Consider the following 20,523-nt stretch of genomic DNA (forward strand, 5'->3'; position numbering starts at 1 on the left):
ATGGAGTTCGTACCTTCAGTTGAGTGGAACTAAAGTTGGCGATGGATTGAAGACAGGATACTGTTCCAGGTAAGTTTCGTAGCATTCTTTCTCTCTCTGCAGGTCCTTGGTTTCAGGTAAACTGGCATCAAATAACTGGACACGGTGAGTGTTACGCTGCCCACAGTAGAATAACGCAAATCATTTTCTGCATTTTGGGCGTGGTTTAAATAGTCTCAGGTAAAGTAGTTCAGGTAAAATAGTCCCAGGCCTGTCACACCCAAAGTAGTCCATGTAAAGTAGTCCCAGGCCCACCACACCCAAAAGACTAGACCGCATAGCTCAGTTTCTTGTAACTGAGCTATGTGTGTGCCTCCATGTTGGCTGAACCCCCCCCAAGTTCAATAGTCCCAAGTAAATATTCCCACTCTAATGTTGATCTTCATGGGGTTATGAGCCTGGCACCAAAGGAGCCAGGACTGACTCCAAGAGAGTATTGGATGAGGTTTTAAAGCCTTTGACCTGGCCCTAACTGGAAGGCTGACTTGCTAGTTAGGGCCAGGGGCAAGGGTCATGACATGTAGCCCCTCATTCCATGAGGCAATGCTTAGTCTTAATTTCTTGTCTGCATGCCTGATGTAGCCCCTCATTCCATGATTCAACACTTTTCCAGTCTGCAGTCACTCATACCTGCATGTCATAATTGCATGTCTGGGTTTCCTTTATGCAGTTTAGCTGCTTGTTCTTGCACTTTCTTTAACGTGTTTGCATTTAATGCACCTCTCACATTCTTCCCCTCCTGCACTTCCCTTCCTCCCCCTGTGAGAAACCAGAAGGTGTCCCTCCCACTAGTCCCTGGGGCTCTCTCTCTCAGGTGGCCAGGGCATGGGCATCGCCTTTGGATCCAGAACCTGGAGGTAGACCAGTGCAGGAAGATCACCTGGGTGAGGGGTCTTCGGGGAGTGGGACACAGGATGGCAAGACCCAGTAGCCCTCTCTTCCCTGTAACACCTTTACCCCATCCTACCCAGTGGGATATATGAAAACTCTACCCCTCCTTTTCCTACATGAACACTTTCACATGGACACCTGAGAAAACAGACTCACACCCGAGCCATGTATCTGACATGTCCCACTAGTATAGTCCGGCAAGGTCAGGCTATTAGTTGTAACCATTCACACCTGACTTCCATTAAACTTCCCCACACGGATTAAAGGCATGCACTAGAGCACACTCTGAGTGAGGCAAAGCAAACGAAGGAAGAGCAGCTTCGAGACTGCAGCTGAACAAGGGAAGAAAGACGGCAAACCACAAAGGGTGCACAAGGAGGGATATACCCTTGACCATTCCAGCGGAAAGCCGCTATTTTCTAGACACCTTCGGACTGCAAAGCATAAGGTCAAGAAACAAGGTGGAAGAATCCTGTATTGTGTGTCAGAGATACCCGGGGCCCTCCTGCATGGCTGATCAAGTCCGAGAGAAGCAGCAGCCGCTGTGGTACTGTCCATGGCTCCAAGAACAAAGAAAGATTAACACAGTCAGTAAGTTGGGGAAACCGATGCAAGACCGGTCTGTGTTGAAGTCAATGTTGTAAGTGGCAACATTGTATACAAAGAGCAAGGATAAAGATTGCTGAACGCGTGCGATGAAAGACGTGAAGACAGCCTAACAGCTGATAAATGTTTGAACTGTAGCAAAGAAGATACAATATTCGTGACAGATTTGTCCGGCACCGCGAGTGTTCTCAATCGAAGGTCTCTGTAAAATATTCAACTACAAAGTGTCAGAAATTAAAGTAAAAGATAACGAATAAGAATTGTTGTGAATCAAAGTGGTCCTGCGATGATATAAGCAAAACCCATTGCATATTCAAAAGTCTTTTTGCTACAAAGAGATCTGAGCCCGAAAAAGGAGGATCCATGGTTGGAGCCCGAAAGAGGGACACCAACCATGAACATTGTGCTAAAGGGATCTGAGCCCGAAATCTGTGAATGTGAAAATCCTGCTAAGAAAGGAACGTTGGTGTTTGTTTGTTACATCAGGCCCTCTGCAATAAGAGACTGTCATTGGAGAGGGACTTCAGCAGGAGGCGCTGATACCTATGCTTTGAACTATTTCCTCATGGCCAAGATGCCAGAGTGAGTGTGAAGCTTTAACGTGCCGACTTGTCCCGAGCTGAAAACGTGGGGAAGGGAAGCCAACTACTCAACTATCCTGACATATTATTTCTTGAACACTTTTCTTTTGCCCACATTGTTGTCCCACACATTTTGTATTTAGATGTAAGGATTGGCAATACGTTTATTTGTATAGGCCCTTTTATTTTGACAGTCTCGACTAGGATTGCGTTATTATTATTTGATGGTCGTAGCGTGCTCCCATCCTTAGCTTTAGGATTAGGTAGGCACTCAACCAACTCATTGAAGTTCAATAAACACCCTTGAACTGTGATCACTTGTGTCTGTCTTCACTGTTTGATACCATGCGTTCCTTACACTCCCTCCCCCTTTTTTCCATGTTCTAGCACTAGCACGTTCAAAATCGTCTCACAACCTAGTCAGAATGTTTTTGTCTGTTTTCTTCCCTTCTACCCCCTTCTTGCATAGTTACCTATTAGGACCCTCTGGAAATTACTGGCTACATGACATGTGGACACCCCATCCATTTCACCAGATGTCAGCACACATCAACATTTGTGGGTTTGTGGCTTGGCGAAGCATTGTTCCTTATACAATTCCACACCGTTTCACCAATCTGCACCACAATTTGCATAGTTACCTGGTAGGGCCCTCCAGACATTACTGGATGCATAACATTTGGACACCCCACCCCTTTACCTGGATTTCTGCACCTTCACACATGAGACGGTTGCCTGAAATCGGCAAAACATCAATGTGTTTGTAGAAGGATCGGTCCTAAACCCTAAAATGCATGGTTTCTGGGACATTTGCACCACAAAGTACTGCAAGAAACTGCACCACACCAGGTTGAGGCGACATATGGGAGCACAGTAGGCTCCAGTATGCAGCAGCACACCAACTCTCACTCCGCCAAATGTCTGCTCCGGGGTATGTCAGCCAGCCACACACGCCCATTCTCAGTGCAGTTTACTTCTGAGTGCAAAGCACATCAAGCGATAAGCAAATCAGAACAGCAACCTACAGGATCATTGATTTTCAACATTTGATGAGAGTGTTGTCATGTCTGAGAACAGGTACTTTTTGCTATTAGTGAATAAAATACAGGTGAGACATGCCAGTGGAAAGCAAAATACAAGCAAGATAGCGTGGCAAGATGTAAAGTGCAGGTTTAAGAAGGCATGAAGCAACAGAAATACAGATGAAGTTGGCAAGCAGAGAACAAAATACACGTTTGAGTAGGTCACTTGTTACTAAACACAGGTTTAAGAAGGTCAGGCAATACAATGAGGTAACCTTGGAGCTTAGTGTTGAGTGCAGGCAGTGGAGTTACACATGGTGAGCATTTTCAGGTAGAGAGTGGTAGTCCAAGTGAAGTGGAGGGCCCACGTTGGTGAAGAGGCAATAAGATAATTCCCTTTGCGAAACCTACCTTTGATGATTGGCCTTGGCCGATCCTCCTAAAAAGAGTCACAGAAGAAAGCCTGGTCACATAGCCCTCTGGGAACCACACCACTGCCACCTCCACTATCATGTTGGTGAGGTAGGTGGTTCGCACTGGGGCTTGCGGGTGCAGTAAAACAGCATGGATTGTATAGTGACAATCCTTCCCAGCTGAAGCAAATAAAGGCCTCTGGTCCAACAGGAACATCACCCCCTATTGTTGAAATGCAAGGAGTGAGGTAGTGAGGTGGAGTGAGGTAGAGTGACATATTGTGAGGAAACAAAGCCACCAGGGAGCAGCCTTTTGCCTGCACAAATGATCCCAAACAGACCAAAGAGTTCAACTGGCCAAAGAGACCAGGCCTCAATCCTGGTGATGTGGCTCGCTGAGACCCAATTACCTGTCTCTGCTGAGCAGGAACAAGTCTTAAGTGAAAAACGTAATCATAGTTGGCTGTGATGTTAGTTACATGCCTGCACTGGATGAAGCAGGTGTGGTGAAGTGACATGGAAGGTGTAGAGGGAATCCTCGCCAACTTTAAGACAAAAGCCTTAGGTCCAAGAGGAATGCACCCCTCTGGTTGGCATGCAATGGGTGAGGCAAAGTGAGGTGGCATAGGGAGCAGGGCAGGCAGTTTTCCAGCACAAATGGCCTGAACGAGACTGGACTCAGGCCTGACGCAACCCACACCACTGCCTTGACTATGGAGGAAGGAGTCTGCAGTGCTGCACGGGCTCCAGGACTTTATCCCAGTTAGATGCTCTGATAGTGAAGTGGCTCGGCTGGAGTTTTCAGATGCAGGGGAGGGGCATACATGGCGCATTGATCCTTACCCACTGCCACAGATAAAGCCTCAGGCCCAGGAGGAGCAAGGGTAAGGCAGAGCAAGGCCGGATGGTCAATATCGAGGGCAGCTCAAATAAACAGGATTCAAGTTAAAATCGATTTTCATGTTTTCTTCCAGGATCTTGAGTTTGCTCAGAAATGGCTCATTCTTGCCATATTCTGAGGCTATCGCTTTATTTTTTTACACACTCCTGACTTTTAAAGTGCTTTATCAAGCTGCATGGTATGCGCTACATCGCACTATGCGTCAATGAATTGATGTGTGCTGTGGAGATGAGCAGTGACCCTAGGCTGGTGGCTGTCATGATGCCTGTGATCCAGGCTGTATTGTGAAAGCTAGACTTGCCTAATCCGTGAATACCATCTAACTGTCAACCTCCTGTATAACTAACACTATACAACATGCACCAGCATTTCTTTCTTCACAAAGTCCAGCAAAACAAGCACTCACTATATTTTCCAACTCTGTCCCTCACTCGTACACCTCGTCATGCCACTCTACTAATCTGCACGCAGGCAACAAGCTCCGGCTTCCCGAACAACAGCAAAATCCTAGTGCAAAATGCAAAGAAGGTGCTTGCACACGTTGCACACGCGCAGGAAATGCCAACCACCCTTCTGTCTTGCACTGGCACACATGATCTGTCTATTCTGCTCTCAATAGCCCACGTTATGTCATATTTGCCAATGGTAACAATAGTTTTGCTATAACAAGAATAAGTAACATTACATAACATAACCTAAGTAGGAATCTTCCATAGTGCTGTGACCCAAATGAAATCATATATAATTCCTGATTATTCAATAATGTAAAGCCACTATGATATGCTGAACGGTCACTGTGACTCATTATGAAGTTGGCGCTAAATCACGCCAGCATCACTTACCATTACTGCCACTTGGTCATGCAGCATTATCGCAGGATTACGAGTGGTGGTATGGTGGTGAAATCCCCATTGGATTCCATGGTGATTTTTAGTGCATTTACTGTGAGCAGTTATTCTGAGTGGTGAATCTGCTGATTTGTGTTGGTAAGGTGGATGATTCAGTGCTAGCTTTTTTGGTAGAGGTGCTCCCTCCATCTTGTGGTCAGAAACTTGGCAGTGTAGAAATATGGCAGTAACATAGTTGTAACAGGATTACTGCCACATTTCTAGCCCTTTGTATCCTGTGGCAGGTTGATGGAAGTTCTTATCAGAAAGTGTGGTGGGCACAGATTTACCATCAGAACACCAGAAAGAGCTATGCAAACTCACCATTGCAGGTACACCGAACATTTCTGTAGAAGCGGGGGCTCACGAAGCTGACGCGAGCAGTGCTGTAGGTCATCAAGGAGTGGGAATCTATGGACAGTGTCTGCTCGCAGTGCTGCTCCTGACAATCCAGTCCAGAGCAATTCTTCTCCAGGATAGCTGAGATGCGAATGACATTTTCCAAATGTCTCCTCGCATTTGCAAGCTTCTGAATCAGGTAGGCAGGTTTGTAAAAGCCAGTGCTGTGCATCTGCACTGCCAGGAGCATGTCAAGCTGGTTGGTGGCAGCCACGGGCTGGATACTAATGATATGGAGACTGTCTTGCTTTTGGTTGAGTACCACATTCCTCAGGGTGCGCCTGAATCCATGCATGTGGAGTCCGACAAAGTCTTCAGGAGACACATTCTCAAAGCGGATGGTGACAGCATTCAACAACATTTCCTGAATCAGCTGCTCCACGTGGACCGTGATGTCCACCGGAACGTTGAACCGGCCATCACTGACAGAAACGTTCAAGACATATTTACCGCTATCCAGCCCTCCGAGAGCAATGATCTTGCCGTCATGGCTGTTAACCTTGAACAAGCTCTTCTGAGCAGAGCGCAGTGTGTAGGTCAGCGCGTCGTACACATCTTGATCGGTGGCGTGAATCTTCCCTATGACTCCCCCAGGGAAGTCGTCCTCCATTGTGACTATAAAGATCTCCAGCGGAATGGCCGACGGCTTGTGAATGCTCTCCTCAATCACACGGACCTGAATGTAGGACTGAGATGCCAACTGAGGCTTCCCAGAATCCTTTGCCTGAAATAAAGCAAAAGAAAAAGCTCAGAATCGACATTTTACATCTTTCTTTGGATTAGAAGTAGCTTGACACAGAAAATATGTTAAAATCACTGCATGGTAATCAGAGATATAACCTAATGGCCACCAGTTCACATTTTACTTGACTAAAAATGCTGAATACAGGTTGTGATAAAAGGCAAGCATGCAGATGGCCTCTGAAGCCGATCACTCTGAAGCATTTCTAATTAAGTATTTCGATGAAGCTGCAAATGCTAACTTTTCCACCTAAAGGTGCTTAGGGGGTATCTGAGTGTGATTGTTTCGCTTCTCATTAAAAGTGCAGAAGCGGAGGCAGCAGCAGCTGCAGATCCCACACAATTCACAGGAGCATTATAACAGCAACACCCTTCACACATTTCGCCTTACACTGCGTCTCGTCACTGCTCTAGAAAGCGCGGTCAGATAATGCAATACAAGTAAGATATAAAAGGAGACAGCAGGAGCGGGGGAAAGGAATTGAGAAGTCTTTGCCTCCTCGGAGATAAAAAAACAATTGCACATGTTTTCTTTTTTGTGAAACAGACGTTGAGAACAAGAACGTAGCTACTCACAACTATCTCATGAACTATAAAGGAAATGCTAATTTCTTCATGATTCTTTTATCATAGAGGCCTGGGTGTGATCAGGGTAAATCCCTAAAAGAAGTGAAGTTCACTTGCCCAGATAACTTATCCACACACACAGACACACTTATGCATAGTAGCTGGACTAGATTAAAGAGAGATTATAAGAGTCGTATGGGAAAGTACACAAGAGTGTATAGTCTAATGCCTGGAAAATGTAGAATGTATAGTGTATTGAAGTCACTTTTTGGGGCAGGGCTATGGAAGCATTCAGAAGAGAAGAGTGCAGGTAGATCACACATACTCTACATGAGGAGACCATTCCTATGTGTGTGTATAATAATATATATATATATATATATATATATATATATATATATATATATATATATATATACATATATATATATATATATATTTTTTGTTTTACTGCAAAAGCCCAATGAGTGCAGGAGTGAGTCTTATTTGTAAAAGAACCAATTGCATACTAAGCTGCCTGTTGTCACTGGTAATATACAGGTGTCAAATATCGTTAAAATAAGTAAGGATCTTTCACAACACATGGGATGGGCGCGGAAATGATGATCTTGGCAATTCTAGTTTCAGCAGGACAGTACCAAGCAGATACACAATGCTGCAAATGTCTACACTCTCTAGAGTTGTGCAAAAGCCAAACGGAGAAGGTTAGATAATTGCAAGACCCTCTCATCCTCCCAGCCTTATGAAGTCTATACAATGAATACCATTATATTCACTCTGCTATACACTCTGTTCCTGCCCTGAAACCATGGGACTGGACCATGGGAATATTGGAGTAGAGTGCTACTGGCAGCTCCCACTCCTTATTTTGGGAAGAGCCTGGTGGAGAGCTCAACGAGGTAAAGAAGACTGTAGTTTGATATCATAGTATAGATATCGTGGTGGTTTGAGGAGCGCCAGATTGGCTTGGTGTGCAAAGCAGAAGGAATAAGAGTGCTTGTGAGTGCATTCAGAAATCTGCCTCTATCCAGGAATTGTCATTTCCCCATCTGTTGTTTTGATTTGGCACGCCTGGCAAGAGTAATTTAGGGAATGTCAAAGTGATTTAGCGGGTTACATGAGCCATACACAGTTTAGGAATGTCAAGTTGGTTTACCCAACCAAGGGCCAGATTACAGAAACTTTGCACTGGTGCAAGGGCAACGTTTGCACGGTATTAGCACTAGGGCAACGTTTGCCCCATTTCTAAAAACACTTGAAAATATTAGAAAATCATTGCACCATGACAAGTGCAGTTTGTGATGGTATAAGCACCAAGACAAAAATTGCCCTAGTGGGAAAAGGTACATTTTCGATTCATATTTGCACCAGGGCAAAGTTTGCCCTGATGCTAATACCATTCCGTACTAGCACTAGGGTACACTTTGCCCTAGTACCAAATACAGTGAAAATGCAATTTTTGCCCTAAAGTTTATAACATGTCAAAATGCACTTGTCATGGTGCAATTGTTTTCTAATATTTCCAAGAGCTTTTAAAAAATAGGGCAAACTTTGCCCTAGTGCTAATACTGTGCAATCTTTGCACTTGCACCAGTGCAAAGATTCTGTAATCTGGCCCCAGGTGTCAAGAGTGCTTTCCCATCCTTGATTCAAAGTGTCATAGTAAATGCATGTTGTGCACCCGTAGACTTTGACATCACTGCGGAACCTGGCTTAGAAACACGCCTGCTTCATGTACTTATAAGGCTATGCATTAATAGTGTTAATTGCTCTCAATGTCAATATTAGAGATCAAGGACCAGACTGAGGACAATTGTTTGGGAACCCCGACGAAAGAAGTGGCAGGTGGAAAATGCTAGCTATGCAGAAACAGCACTGCCTGGAAGACTGCCGATTATCTCACAGCATAGTTTGGTGCATACTGGGGACCTAATTATATTCACTGATGTGTATGCCATTGGGGTATCTCCAGAATGTAACTGAAGCAGTCAAAGCTTATGATGGGTGGGAAGAGCACTCTCATTATTGGGGTACAGATCTCATCATGTAAGTATCTCCTTCTTACACTAATGGGTGTATCAACACCACCTAGAAGGAAGCTATGAACATCATCCACTATACCCAGTCGTAGTATGTGACTCCACATAACACAGATCAACAATGCAAACACAGTATCACAAAAAAGGTTCCATCTATTTAATAATGGAAAATGACTTATTCAAAACAAACTTGTTTTGTTTGGTCACATTCAAATATCCGCCCTGAGACTGTAAAAGGTTCAGTCCTCAAGTCTTCCAGATTGGGCAAGCCACCATATTCGTAATTGATGTTTTGGTAACTGATATGGTGAACAAGGACTTGAGCATCAACAAGGTCCCGTAATCGAGAAAGGATAGACAAGGGAACTGCTTTCAAGAAGTAACATGTACCGCCACCAGAAATTGTACAAGATGGGAATGCAAATATCTATAAAAAAAAAAGTTCCAATCTCAAGTCCATTCATAATATTAACAGATGGCAAGGTCTCACCTTGAATTCCAGAAAACTCCACTCCTAAACGATTCTGTCTGCTGGCAACACATATCACACTGGCATAGCCTGGGTAAATCAGGCTGGCCAGCAGCCATCCATCACTATCTACTTCCCGGAACAAAAACTAAGTTTGGAGTTAACCTTAAAGTCCTTGGCTGGGCGCCATTCCCTATTTAATTTATAGACTGAATGGAACGCTTACTTCTATTTTCTGCTGTTGGCCCGAACTTAAGGTATGATTTTCGAACAATGATCTACAGTGAAGTGCATGTCTTGGCATGGATATGCCAGGATACATATGCTTTCTCTGGCTTGGTGTAGATGTCAATATGCCAATGCTACGGTAAGGAGAATGCCACTTCATGCACAGGGAGCCATGTTATTCCAAAGGAGTACACATCGGGCAGGCCAAAAGATGCAGAGAGAAAATGTCATTTCCATACTCGAATTCAAAATGTTCAGCTTTCAGAAAGTAAAGAATCACCGACAACAGTCAACTGAGGAAACCATTTATAAATTGGAGAGCTTTTGACACAAGGGTTTTTATGTGCAAAGCGGGCTAATTATCATAAGGCATTTAAAGGGAACACAAATGAGGGCACAACCACTATGATCTTTCCTCCTGGAATCCTAAGTACTGTTCAGCTTAAGAGGCTCTTGGCATAGCTTTCTCTTTGACATCCGTAATCATAAGTGGTGCAGCGCAAACACATATTTTGCATTCTGCTACACTACTTAGATGTGTGAAGGAATACACGTTGCCTGTGTGAGCCAGAAGCACATTGGAAATAAATAAAGAAGCCTCGAAATGTAGGTGCAGAGGAGAAGGCCGTGTTCGACGAGTCTACAGAGTCCCAGTTCAGTACGTGAAATTTAGGTGCAGAGGAGAAAGCCGTGTTCGACGAGTCTACAGAGTCCCAGTTCAGTACCTGAAATGTAGGTGCAGAGGAGAAGGCCGTGTTCGACGAGTCTACGGAGTCCCAGTTCAGTACCTGAAATGTAGGTGCAGAGGAGAAGGCCGTGTTCGACGAGTCTACGGAGTCCCAGTTCAGTACCTGAAATGTAGGTGCAGAGGAGAAGGCCGTGTTCGACGAGTCTACAGAGTCCCAGTTCAGTACGTGAAATTTAGGTGCAGAGGAGAAAGCCGTGTGACAACGAGTCTACGGCGTCCCAGTTCAGTACCTGAAATGTAGGCGCAGAGGAGAAGGCCGTGTTCGACGAGTCTACGGAGTCCCAGTTCATTACGTGAATCCAGTAAATGGTTCACCAGTTAAACATGTCCAAATTCGTACTCTTTCTGGGGGCTCTTCTGCTTTGTTTTTTTCTCATCGGTGCCAAAGCCTAGGGCCCTTCTGTGGGGGATTGGGGTTCCTTTCAATGGTCAACACGGGCCTTGGGTAACACCAGTGGTTGGTCTTGGTGAACATTTAGCATTCCTAACCCTGTTCATATTTTGACAATATTTTATACTGTTAAGATGTTCCTGAACCTGATGCATGTCCCTCTCATCCCAGGTCATATCTGGCATCCCAGATGGACCTGCGGCTATTCATTGGCAGCTGGTGGCCTCAAAACTCATTAATCTCCAGGAATCAAACCAGCAGACCATTTCAATATAGCCGCAAGACGGGTCACATGCAGAACCTCGGACAGACGCCAGGCAATGTTACGCTGGAAGTACGTGCCAAAACCTAGAAATGCGTAAGTTGCGAGGACGTGAAGCTAAACGCCAACCATCCTATCCAAGCATTAGGTATTTATCTTCCTCAATATTTCCAGTGGGTCCTTCTTCTTCTTTGGGGAGGAGGTGCATGTCCAAAGCTCATCTTCTTGGGCTATGTAAGAAGACGCATTCGTTGAAGACCCATTCACATTAATCCCTTCGATGAAAGGTCCCAATACAGTTCCTAGAATCTTCCCTATTCCTGAGATCTTGTGAGTTAGTAGTCCTTCTCTGTGCAGTAACAAGAGAAGGACATGGTGTTCACTGTCAGATGGGTGGGGCGAGACGTGGAGTAACAGCATTTTCTTTTGGTAACCCCATATTAATCAGAGGAAGGGAAAGTAATTATTAACAACCTCCTTTTCTGTTCCCGTGACAGTTCCTGAGCCAAGGTTCCTATGAGGGATCCTCCAGGGCGCATCTGGCACGTCCTGCATGGGAGGGAGTGGATTCAGATCCTCGGGATTTAATTGAAGCGAAGCATCTTCTGTTTTTGGGGTTTGAGTGACATCCTTCCGTCACATCCAAGAGATGTCCATTGGTAGTCAAACAGATCTGACGGTCACAGATAATCTGGTTCCGGTGGAATAGGAAGCTTTGTTCAGTTATCAATTATTACGCCTGCCATTAGCCTGGGCATGCTTAGAAGAAGGCAGCTCACATATGACAGAGAACATTAAGGATGGTAATTTTAAAACAGTCCTGCAGGCATGTGGACATCATTGCAATTTCTTAAGTAGATATGTGTTTCTGACTTTGTAGGCTGGTGCCACAATATGTATTCAGCTGCAAAGGGTGAGATCTTGCTTCCCCTTAAAGCTCCATCAGATGACAGAGACATTGGGCCTCATTACGACCCAGGCGCTAAGTGGTTAATGGCGCCGTAAAAGGCTGCGGCACCGTTAACCACTTAGCGCCTTACTACGAGGTCCCTTTGCGGGACCCGACCTGAACGGCTGGTCTGGACCAGCCGTTAAAGTAGGGACCCGCAAAGGGACCTCACAGGCAATTATGGTACCGCAATTTGCGGTACCGTAATTGCCGCCTTCCCCATTCCCATTGAGTCCTATGGGGCAAAAATGGGAATGGAGAAGGGCCATGGGGAAATGGGGAAATACCGCCCGCCAACCTTGGAATGGGGCGGTATTTCCCCATTTCCCCATGGCGGACTCCTTACAACACCAGCACCAACCATGGTGCTAATAGCGCCATGGTTTAGCACCAGTGTTGTAATGAGGGCCCTTATGTGTGATGAGGGGAGGGGAAAAAGGAGGTTGATGATAGAGCACGCAAAGAATGGGCTGAGTGTGCCTGCAGGAGGTAGGGGCTGTATATCAGGAACACACATTAGTTATGAACAGTGGAAAACAGGGATGTGAACAATTCTGATGGCCGCAGCAGCCCAGAGGAAAATATTCAGTTACTTAAGGGGCATTTATGTGACTAGTGCTGAAAACTCAAATACAGAAGCAGCAAACAATGGTATGATTTGTTGTTAAAATAGAACTTTCACCAAAGTATTGTACACAGAACATATTTACATTCAATTATCACCCAACCAAAGCTGGTAGTCATTTATCAACCTCAGAAAGATGAATCCCTGATTTGGGCCTGATGGTCACATACACAGATTGCAGCATCGAGCACTCAACCCACTAAGCTATCTAACTGGCTAATAAGCCTCAGTTTATTAAGGATCAAGCTACTATAGCACTCAAATTCAAATCCACAGTAAATAGCTCCGGAGGAGTCAGAAAAACGTGAGTGCTGCTGCCAGTTTACAAACGCATTGGAGCAGGAGCTTTTTATTTTAAAATTGCTGAGGATTCACCTGATGCAGAGAGCAGATTTCTGCCATTTCTGCCAACATTCGGTTTTTGCAGTTGTAATATCAAGAACACCAAATGCTTTAAAAGAAGTCATTAAAACATAGGGTAAACATTTGGCTGAATGTGATCTGACTGTACACACCCCTTCAGCAGATCTTTTTCTTATATTTTGTTTTGTTGTGCTTTGTTTTGTCCATATCTATGTTCACCTTGATCACACCGTCATGAACTGGTTCCCTACTGACTGTCATTCCCCTTTTGGGGAATGCCTACATCATCTGTAAACTAGTCATTGTAAACTTTTTTGATCAAAATTGACACCCCTGTTCTTCCAATAAATACAAGTTCAAGCTATGTCACGCACCGTGGTGAGGAAACAAGAACCCTCAAGCACATATAATGAAATAGGAAAGTGCTTAAGGGAGTCAATGAATATATTCAGACTTTGCTCAGGTTTGCAACAAACCTGCTTTGGTTATCGCATGTAGAAAAACAATCCTCTCTGATGGCTCAATCTGGTTGGGTCATCCTGACATTTACATGAAACTTTGTCGTTCTTCCTTGGGATCTGCGTCATTGAAAACCAAGCCAGGACAGTTACAGCCCAAAACGCGGAGCCATTTCCCTTATATTGCGCATCACAGAACAGACTGGCTCTTGATATCATCACGATACTCTTCATCTGAGACCTAACCTACTGCAGAGATGTATTTGCTGAATCTTCACGCAGGTTTGACCCAAACAGTAATTTGGAATTTATTAGTCAGTCACACTGTACCTAAATCTGAATGGCTGTCAATTTTCACAGCTAAATGTAGCTGCCTTGGAATGTTTTAGTAGTGTAATGCTGCTGGAAGTATTGAACAATTCTTTATCAAAAGATAATACTGAAGTACAGAAGGATCTCTCTGCATCACTGCTTCCCACAACGTATATTTCACCCCATGACTTGAAAGGCGCTCAATAAATACCCTAGTAATAATGATAAAAATAATAATAATAATACTCAACAAGAGAGCACGGAGATCAGCACACCTGTCTGGTGAAGACTCGCATGCCATTCAATATGGAAACAGAACCTTCTGGGACTTTAAATATCCTCCCCTCGGGCATCTCATGACCTGTTTACAAATGTGCATCATAGTCTTCTCTCCCTGGCTATCATGTATGGTGCGCACAGTTATTGGGAAAGTGTGAACATGTGATCATGTATGTCATTAAGTCCCATTGCACTTCCTATACTTTTGCCTTTTTTTCTCAAGCAAGGTTTCTAAAGTCACCTCTAAGGGTACTAAATGTCAAACAATGCAGACTAGGATTATTGTATTTGATCAAGGGACACCCATATTTGTATGCCGATTTCCCAAGCTTTGGCTGTAAGAAAACAAAATGGCAATACACCACTATTGCCGTGACTATAAAGATCCAATTATTTCAACTGTGCCTTGGTCCTTCCTCGGCCACACCAGTTGAACTTGCATGCAACACTTTTCATATGCCTATGAACTATATTTGTGTATACATATTTCATTGATGTATGCTTTATAACATTGACATTTTATATCTGTATAAACAGTGGACTCTATTTAATCATTTCAATTAATTGTCTTTAAAAGTAAAATCATTGTCGACTGATTTATACCAAAGTGTTTTACTTGTTTTGTTCTAACTTAACATCCAAACTCACTGCGACTTCTGAAAGGAAGCCTTGGTCTTGGTCAATAACTGAAGTAATAAGACACAGTGACTTAACTCACTTTGGGATCGAGTAACTAAGGGAGATATTGGCAATGGTATTAACACATTCTCCCTCACCAAAGTCAATAAATATCCTCAAATGCATACGCATAGACAAACACGCACGCGCGTGTGAACACACTCACACCTTACAGTGTTTTACAATATAAAATATCTGAATGGCTATTGCAAAAAATGAAATATGCAATTCTTGATTAACCGCTTAGCTGCCAAAACAATTCCTCTTGCAGTGTAAGGCCACATAATTAGAGGGTGGTACTAGGATGTGGCTGTCTGTTTAATGCACATTCACTTTTTATTACGTTGCCTAAACTGATAACTTACTTGTACTGCAAGTAGGTACCCATTGGCATCACTATGCTTGAACATTATCGAGGATCTTAAAATGCCATGCTGGTCCAGTGTAAATGCCCCATCTTCATTGCCGGACAGAATGGTGAAGGTGAAGGGTGGTCCATTGTGAAAAGAATCCTTGTCTGTAACCAACAGCTGCAAAATACTTGTTCCCACAGGTTTGTTTTCCTAAAAAACATAGACAAGAAAAACATTAATGAAAGGATATCCACTGAGATTCTAACTAACAGACATGAACATAGACCATTTATGTAAAATAAGAACCTATATTCCATATTGCCATATGTTTTGTGATATATGTGTGTTGTATTTTGTGTTGTATTTTGCATACAAGCATTAGGATTTGACGTGTCTTTTCATGTGAGTCATGTCTCCTTTCTCAGTTGTTTCCCACAAGAAACATATGTCTTTCTTCCATTTTTATCCAAATTAGTTTGTTGTATAACTCACTGCATAGCTTTGTGTAAAAAAACGTTGCAAGTCTTGAAACAGCTCTACAAAGATGCTAGCACTGTTCATTCCACAATCATCCAGGAACGGCATCAAACATTATTTCTGTTTTGCCAACTCAAAGATAGTTCACTGAAGGACTAGTTTGATATTATGACATCCCATGTAACAACGATTTTGTTTTCCATTTGGCCGAATTTATTAAAAACAATAAACCCAAAAATAATGTAACATTATACATATTTCACATCTTCCCATTTAAATTAACTTCTGCTGATTTTTTATTTCTAATTTAAATTTTGTGAGGTGGTTTTAATTGCTTTCATGCCAAAAAACACTTGGGACTTGGTGGGCCTGATTTACAAGAGCATTTTACGATGGCGCAATTCCATTGAAGAACATTTTGTAAATCAGGCCCTTTGTCTCCTCCGTGACTGGATTTAGAAAAAACTATGATTCTGAAATCCAAAACCACTGGTAATTGCAAGGAACTATTGGCACATGATGCAGTTGAACATTACAGCTCCTAATATACAGTGTGTAGAACCTGTTCGCCATATACATATGCCAAATTCCGTAGTGACCATTTTGGTTGCTTTTCATTAGAACGCGCATTCAATGGTGAAGTGCATTAGTTTACTTGGATATTGTACTGTCAAGAAAATATACCACCATAACCATAACAACTGATTAATACTGAAGAGGTTTCTAAACGTGGATCCGGGATTTGAACCGCTATTGCTTGGGTCGTCTTGCTTCCAAAATAAGTGCGTTGCCACTGAGCCAATGCTAGAACAAGTTACTCAAATTTGCAGTGATACTATTTCATGACCTTATTTATTCCCATTCTACAGCAAGATAATTGCATTATTACTTTAATAGCAGCAGTTTACCATTTATAATCTGATCAACAAGAGAGAGTAGGAGAAATGGATGTTGCCACTGCACATGTTATCATCCTTCCTTCGGCATGCCCAGCTGCCATTTCCTCAACATTTCCAAAGCTGACTGGTTTGGAAGGAGTTTGGATGAGACTAGCTAGTCCTGAGTGAATCTTCGATGTGTATGTAGAGAATAGAACTGTTGCAGGGTATGCCAGATAAGCATGACAGGGAACCCTGATGAGATTAACATCCAGTTAAAGATCAGAACTGCACATAACAGGAACGTTGCACAGACCCAACCTTCTGTTAGTGAACCCGAATCGGAAGATACTGGTGACTGATTTTTGATCAATGACTGACGCCTATGCAGCGACTTGAGTGGAGTTTGCATCAGAAACCTAATGGGGGTCATTATATGTTTGGTGTTATCCCGCTGGTAAATCCGGCGGGATACCACCAAACGGAATTACTGTTACTGGCACTCAGTCTGCCAGAATTACCGGCAGATTCCGAGTGCCAGCAAGGGTAGATTAATCCGCATGTCATGGCGTTCCATAGGACTCCATGCAGGGAGTGCCAGTAATACCGTCACCAGTAATACCACTTGGCTGGAGGTAAATCAGGCCACCCCACTGGAAATCTTCTAGTTTGGCGGTCCAGAAACGTGCCAGTAAATGGAATTACTAGCATGTTAGTTCCAGAGCGGCATACCTAGAATGGGACCCAATATTTTAGTTGTACTCTCTGAAGCCGAGAGAGGTTGGTATGCAAACACTCTCCGGTGGCTGGATCACCATTCACACCTCAGATACTCCGCACTATCAAATCTACGATGAGCACGTGTGACAGTTCTGTAAAGGGGGAATTACAATTTTTATTTCACCCCTGCTCAACCCCAAACCATATGTGAAAGTATCAGCCCTGTTGTGGCTCATGACGAGCAATACTGTTCCTCTTTCCCAGCAGAGGAGTGGAAGCTTCATCTGTCTAAAGAGAGTGATATATGGAGGGAGGAAGGGCTGCTATGAGAGGGCAACACAGATCGTGGTGCTGAAGGTAACAGCCATAGCTTGGCTCTAACCTCCTCATGCAAACTGCTGGAGAATGTTTAAAGTACAAGCCTGTGCCGTGAACTTTCCAGCACCTGGGGCCAGAATATCAAAAATGCTGCCCTTTTGCAAAAAGAAAGTAGCAATTGAATTTAGCACACATTTTGCAGCTTGGATGATATGAGCTGGAGAACACAGATTAAGTCCCAATCCATAACATTTAAACATATTTTCTCTGTTGCAAAAATGAAGCATGCTGCTTTATTCACTATGTTTACTGTGTAACATCAAAGGATTTTTTTGTGTTATACAGCAATCCTTGTACCAAAAACGGTCTGATACATACATTATTTGCCCTAGTGGAAATGTCTTTAAATAATACAGATTCTGAGAAAACCTGTTTGCTCCATTTCATTTTGTCTGCACATTTGCTTAATCGTTACCACTGGTGCAAATGTTAGGTAATCTGGCCCCTGGTTGGGGGTTATGGCAGCTGCTATATTAAGATATTCCTGATCTGTAATCACTTCAAGTACATTTCATCACAGGTGAGCACAGATGCATTGTTCAGGGGACAGATTATGTAAACGTTGGAGAAAAGGAATTTAGCCCACATTTTGCAACTTCTATTATAGGGAATGGAGCAAACAGGTTTTTCGCCCATTTGCATTATCTACAAATATTTCACTAGAGTAAAAATGAAGTAGACAGTTTACCTGCTACTGTGTTTGTCACATAACATACAATGACATGTAGTAAACCATGTTTTTTTATTTTATGTTGTAAGCATTGTACACATGCAGTCTGATACATGTTTGCCTTAGTGCAAACGATTTTATGTAATACATATGGTGGCAAAGCTGTTTGCTCGATTCCGCATTATGTAAGCACTTTCTTAGCTTTTATTACAAGTGGGGATGTTAGATATTCTGTCCTAGCTCAGCATATTAAACACTGCACTTGAACCCCAGATTCCGATGCAGACCAGCACAGGAAAGTTGCCATGTTAGGAACAGTGAGCTGCTCTTTATAAGGCCTTTTAGTGGATATTCACAGGTGTCTTTGGCGTGTAGTGTGTCTACATAGGAAAACAGCAAACTGCTGGCAACACACAACCAATCCTCAAGATTTAAGTCAACTTCCCAATTCTTTGTTTAAATCACAATGCACCTTCCACTTGTATGACAGGCAACAGTTGATATTATTATATTACATCGCTTTCGATCCGATTATCAAGCGATTGTTACATTTATTTGTTTATTTATGAATGTTTGTGGTTCTATAAAGCTTGAAAAGGGCGTCAAAGAACTGTACAAACAATGATAGAGTGAACGCCGACAATTGATAACAGCATACTAAAATACTAGGCATCCATAATACACTTAAAATAGCGATGTCACTAAAATAAATCTGGTACTTAATAGGTATTAAAGGACTAATGTGCGACACATTGATGTGAATATGGAAGCAATAGTAAAAGAGGCATTTCAATGTATTCGGAAAAGTGATAGATGTTTCAGATGAGGAGAAACAGAAGTAATTGCTGTGGAGCGATGTTTGGGACCAACTGGAAATTGATCAAGAAAGCCGGGGAGAAAACCCAGCACGACTGATGCTAGGATGGGTAAGATGACGGGAGGAAAGTTGCATAAGGAAATGCTTATCCACTGAGATGAGGCCAGAAGTAAAGTAATGTGAAGGAGAGAAGAGGCAATCTAGCTAATGTAATATTGCTAGTTACTCAAAAGCACTGGGAACCCAGCTTTTTAGCTATTTCAATATGGAGGAGGTATGGGATACATTAAAGGATGCTAACATTTTGTGACATATGACTGAGTGTAAGAAGACACAGTAAGTGGAAGGGGGTAATTCATGAGAGATTGGTCATAGGATAAGTAATCAAATCCCCACGGGTGCCATGGAAAGAAAGATGTTATGTGGTCTGAGATCAATAACTCTAACATCTCCACTTTAATATCTAGTATCTGCACCTTATTCCTTGGAAATAAACATAGCTCACATTATGTTTTCCTGATATCCACTTAAACTGTATTAAACCAAAATGGTACTCATTTGTATTGATCTTCCGAGGGACCTGGTGTAGCTGAGGCTCTGGATGACTTGTTACCTGATCTAAGCCTGTGCCACTTGAAGGGAATTATACTCTTAGCACTAGATTTAGGGATTTCTGCCTTAGAGGGTGATGATCAGTTAAAATGGAAATATACAATGTTTCTAACACAGCTTTCTCTGTCTATCTAATAAAAGCCTTCAGAAAAGAAGTGTTTGGGGAAAAAGAGACAAGTAACTTCCCAGATAACTGTATGTAGGTGACTGTATTTCTGTAAATTGCACCAGTGTTTTCACCGAAGTGTATCTAAATGCAAAAATAAACGTGTGGCCACCAGTGACTTAAGTGATGACAACCTTAAGAATTTACTTTTAAGGATGATATACTGTTTATACAAATTTAAGAAAGGTAAAACGTTCGTTTGTACCATTGACAAAAAAGCACCCATTTCCTTGGATATTTTTAAACAAAAATTAAGACCGGATATATGCTTCACCATCTTTCACCCAGTATTATTTACAATTAAAATATTGAAGCTCAGATTGGGAAAATTCTTGTTAGGATAACTGCATTGTCATGGACCAATGTCCCCATTATGGGTGGTGCATGTACGTGTGACATGGATATTGCCACAACTGTAGTTGGTGCTAATATGTTCCCCCCCTTTTTAAAGCTAGAAGTTCCAGTGAAACCTGCAATTTGCACGAATTTTGAAGCTTTTTTTTAATTATTAAATGGAGTGGAGATGGAGATGTGAATAGCTCCACCCAATACGCAGTGCCAGGAAAGTGACGCTGCCATCGCTGTGCGTTGAAATGATGATGCA

The 20,523-nt window shown here is 42.8% G+C and overlaps 1 protein-coding gene across 6 annotated transcripts in view; it reads right to left on the minus strand.

Annotated features, from left to right (window-relative positions):
- FAT3 (FAT atypical cadherin 3) overlaps positions 1-20,523 on the minus strand; it is a 1,069,235-nt gene that overhangs the window by 168,824 nt on the left and 879,888 nt on the right. For all 6 annotated transcript variants that reach the window (XM_069639361.1, XM_069639365.1, XM_069639363.1 and 3 more), the window contains 2 exons: positions 15,214-15,411; positions 5,665-6,463 (listed from right to left, as the gene is read on the minus strand). In XM_069639361.1, the coding sequence (XP_069495462.1) occupies positions 5,665-6,463; positions 15,214-15,411 (997 nt within the window). The remainder of the gene's footprint in view (positions 1-5,664; positions 6,464-15,213; positions 15,412-20,523) is intronic.

The sequence above is a fragment of the Ambystoma mexicanum genome, chromosome 7q (assembly GCF_040938575.1).
Source record: "Ambystoma mexicanum isolate Mex_15411 chromosome 7q, UKY_AmexF1_1, whole genome shotgun sequence".
Lineage (NCBI taxonomy): Eukaryota > Metazoa > Chordata > Amphibia > Caudata > Ambystomatidae > Ambystoma > Ambystoma mexicanum.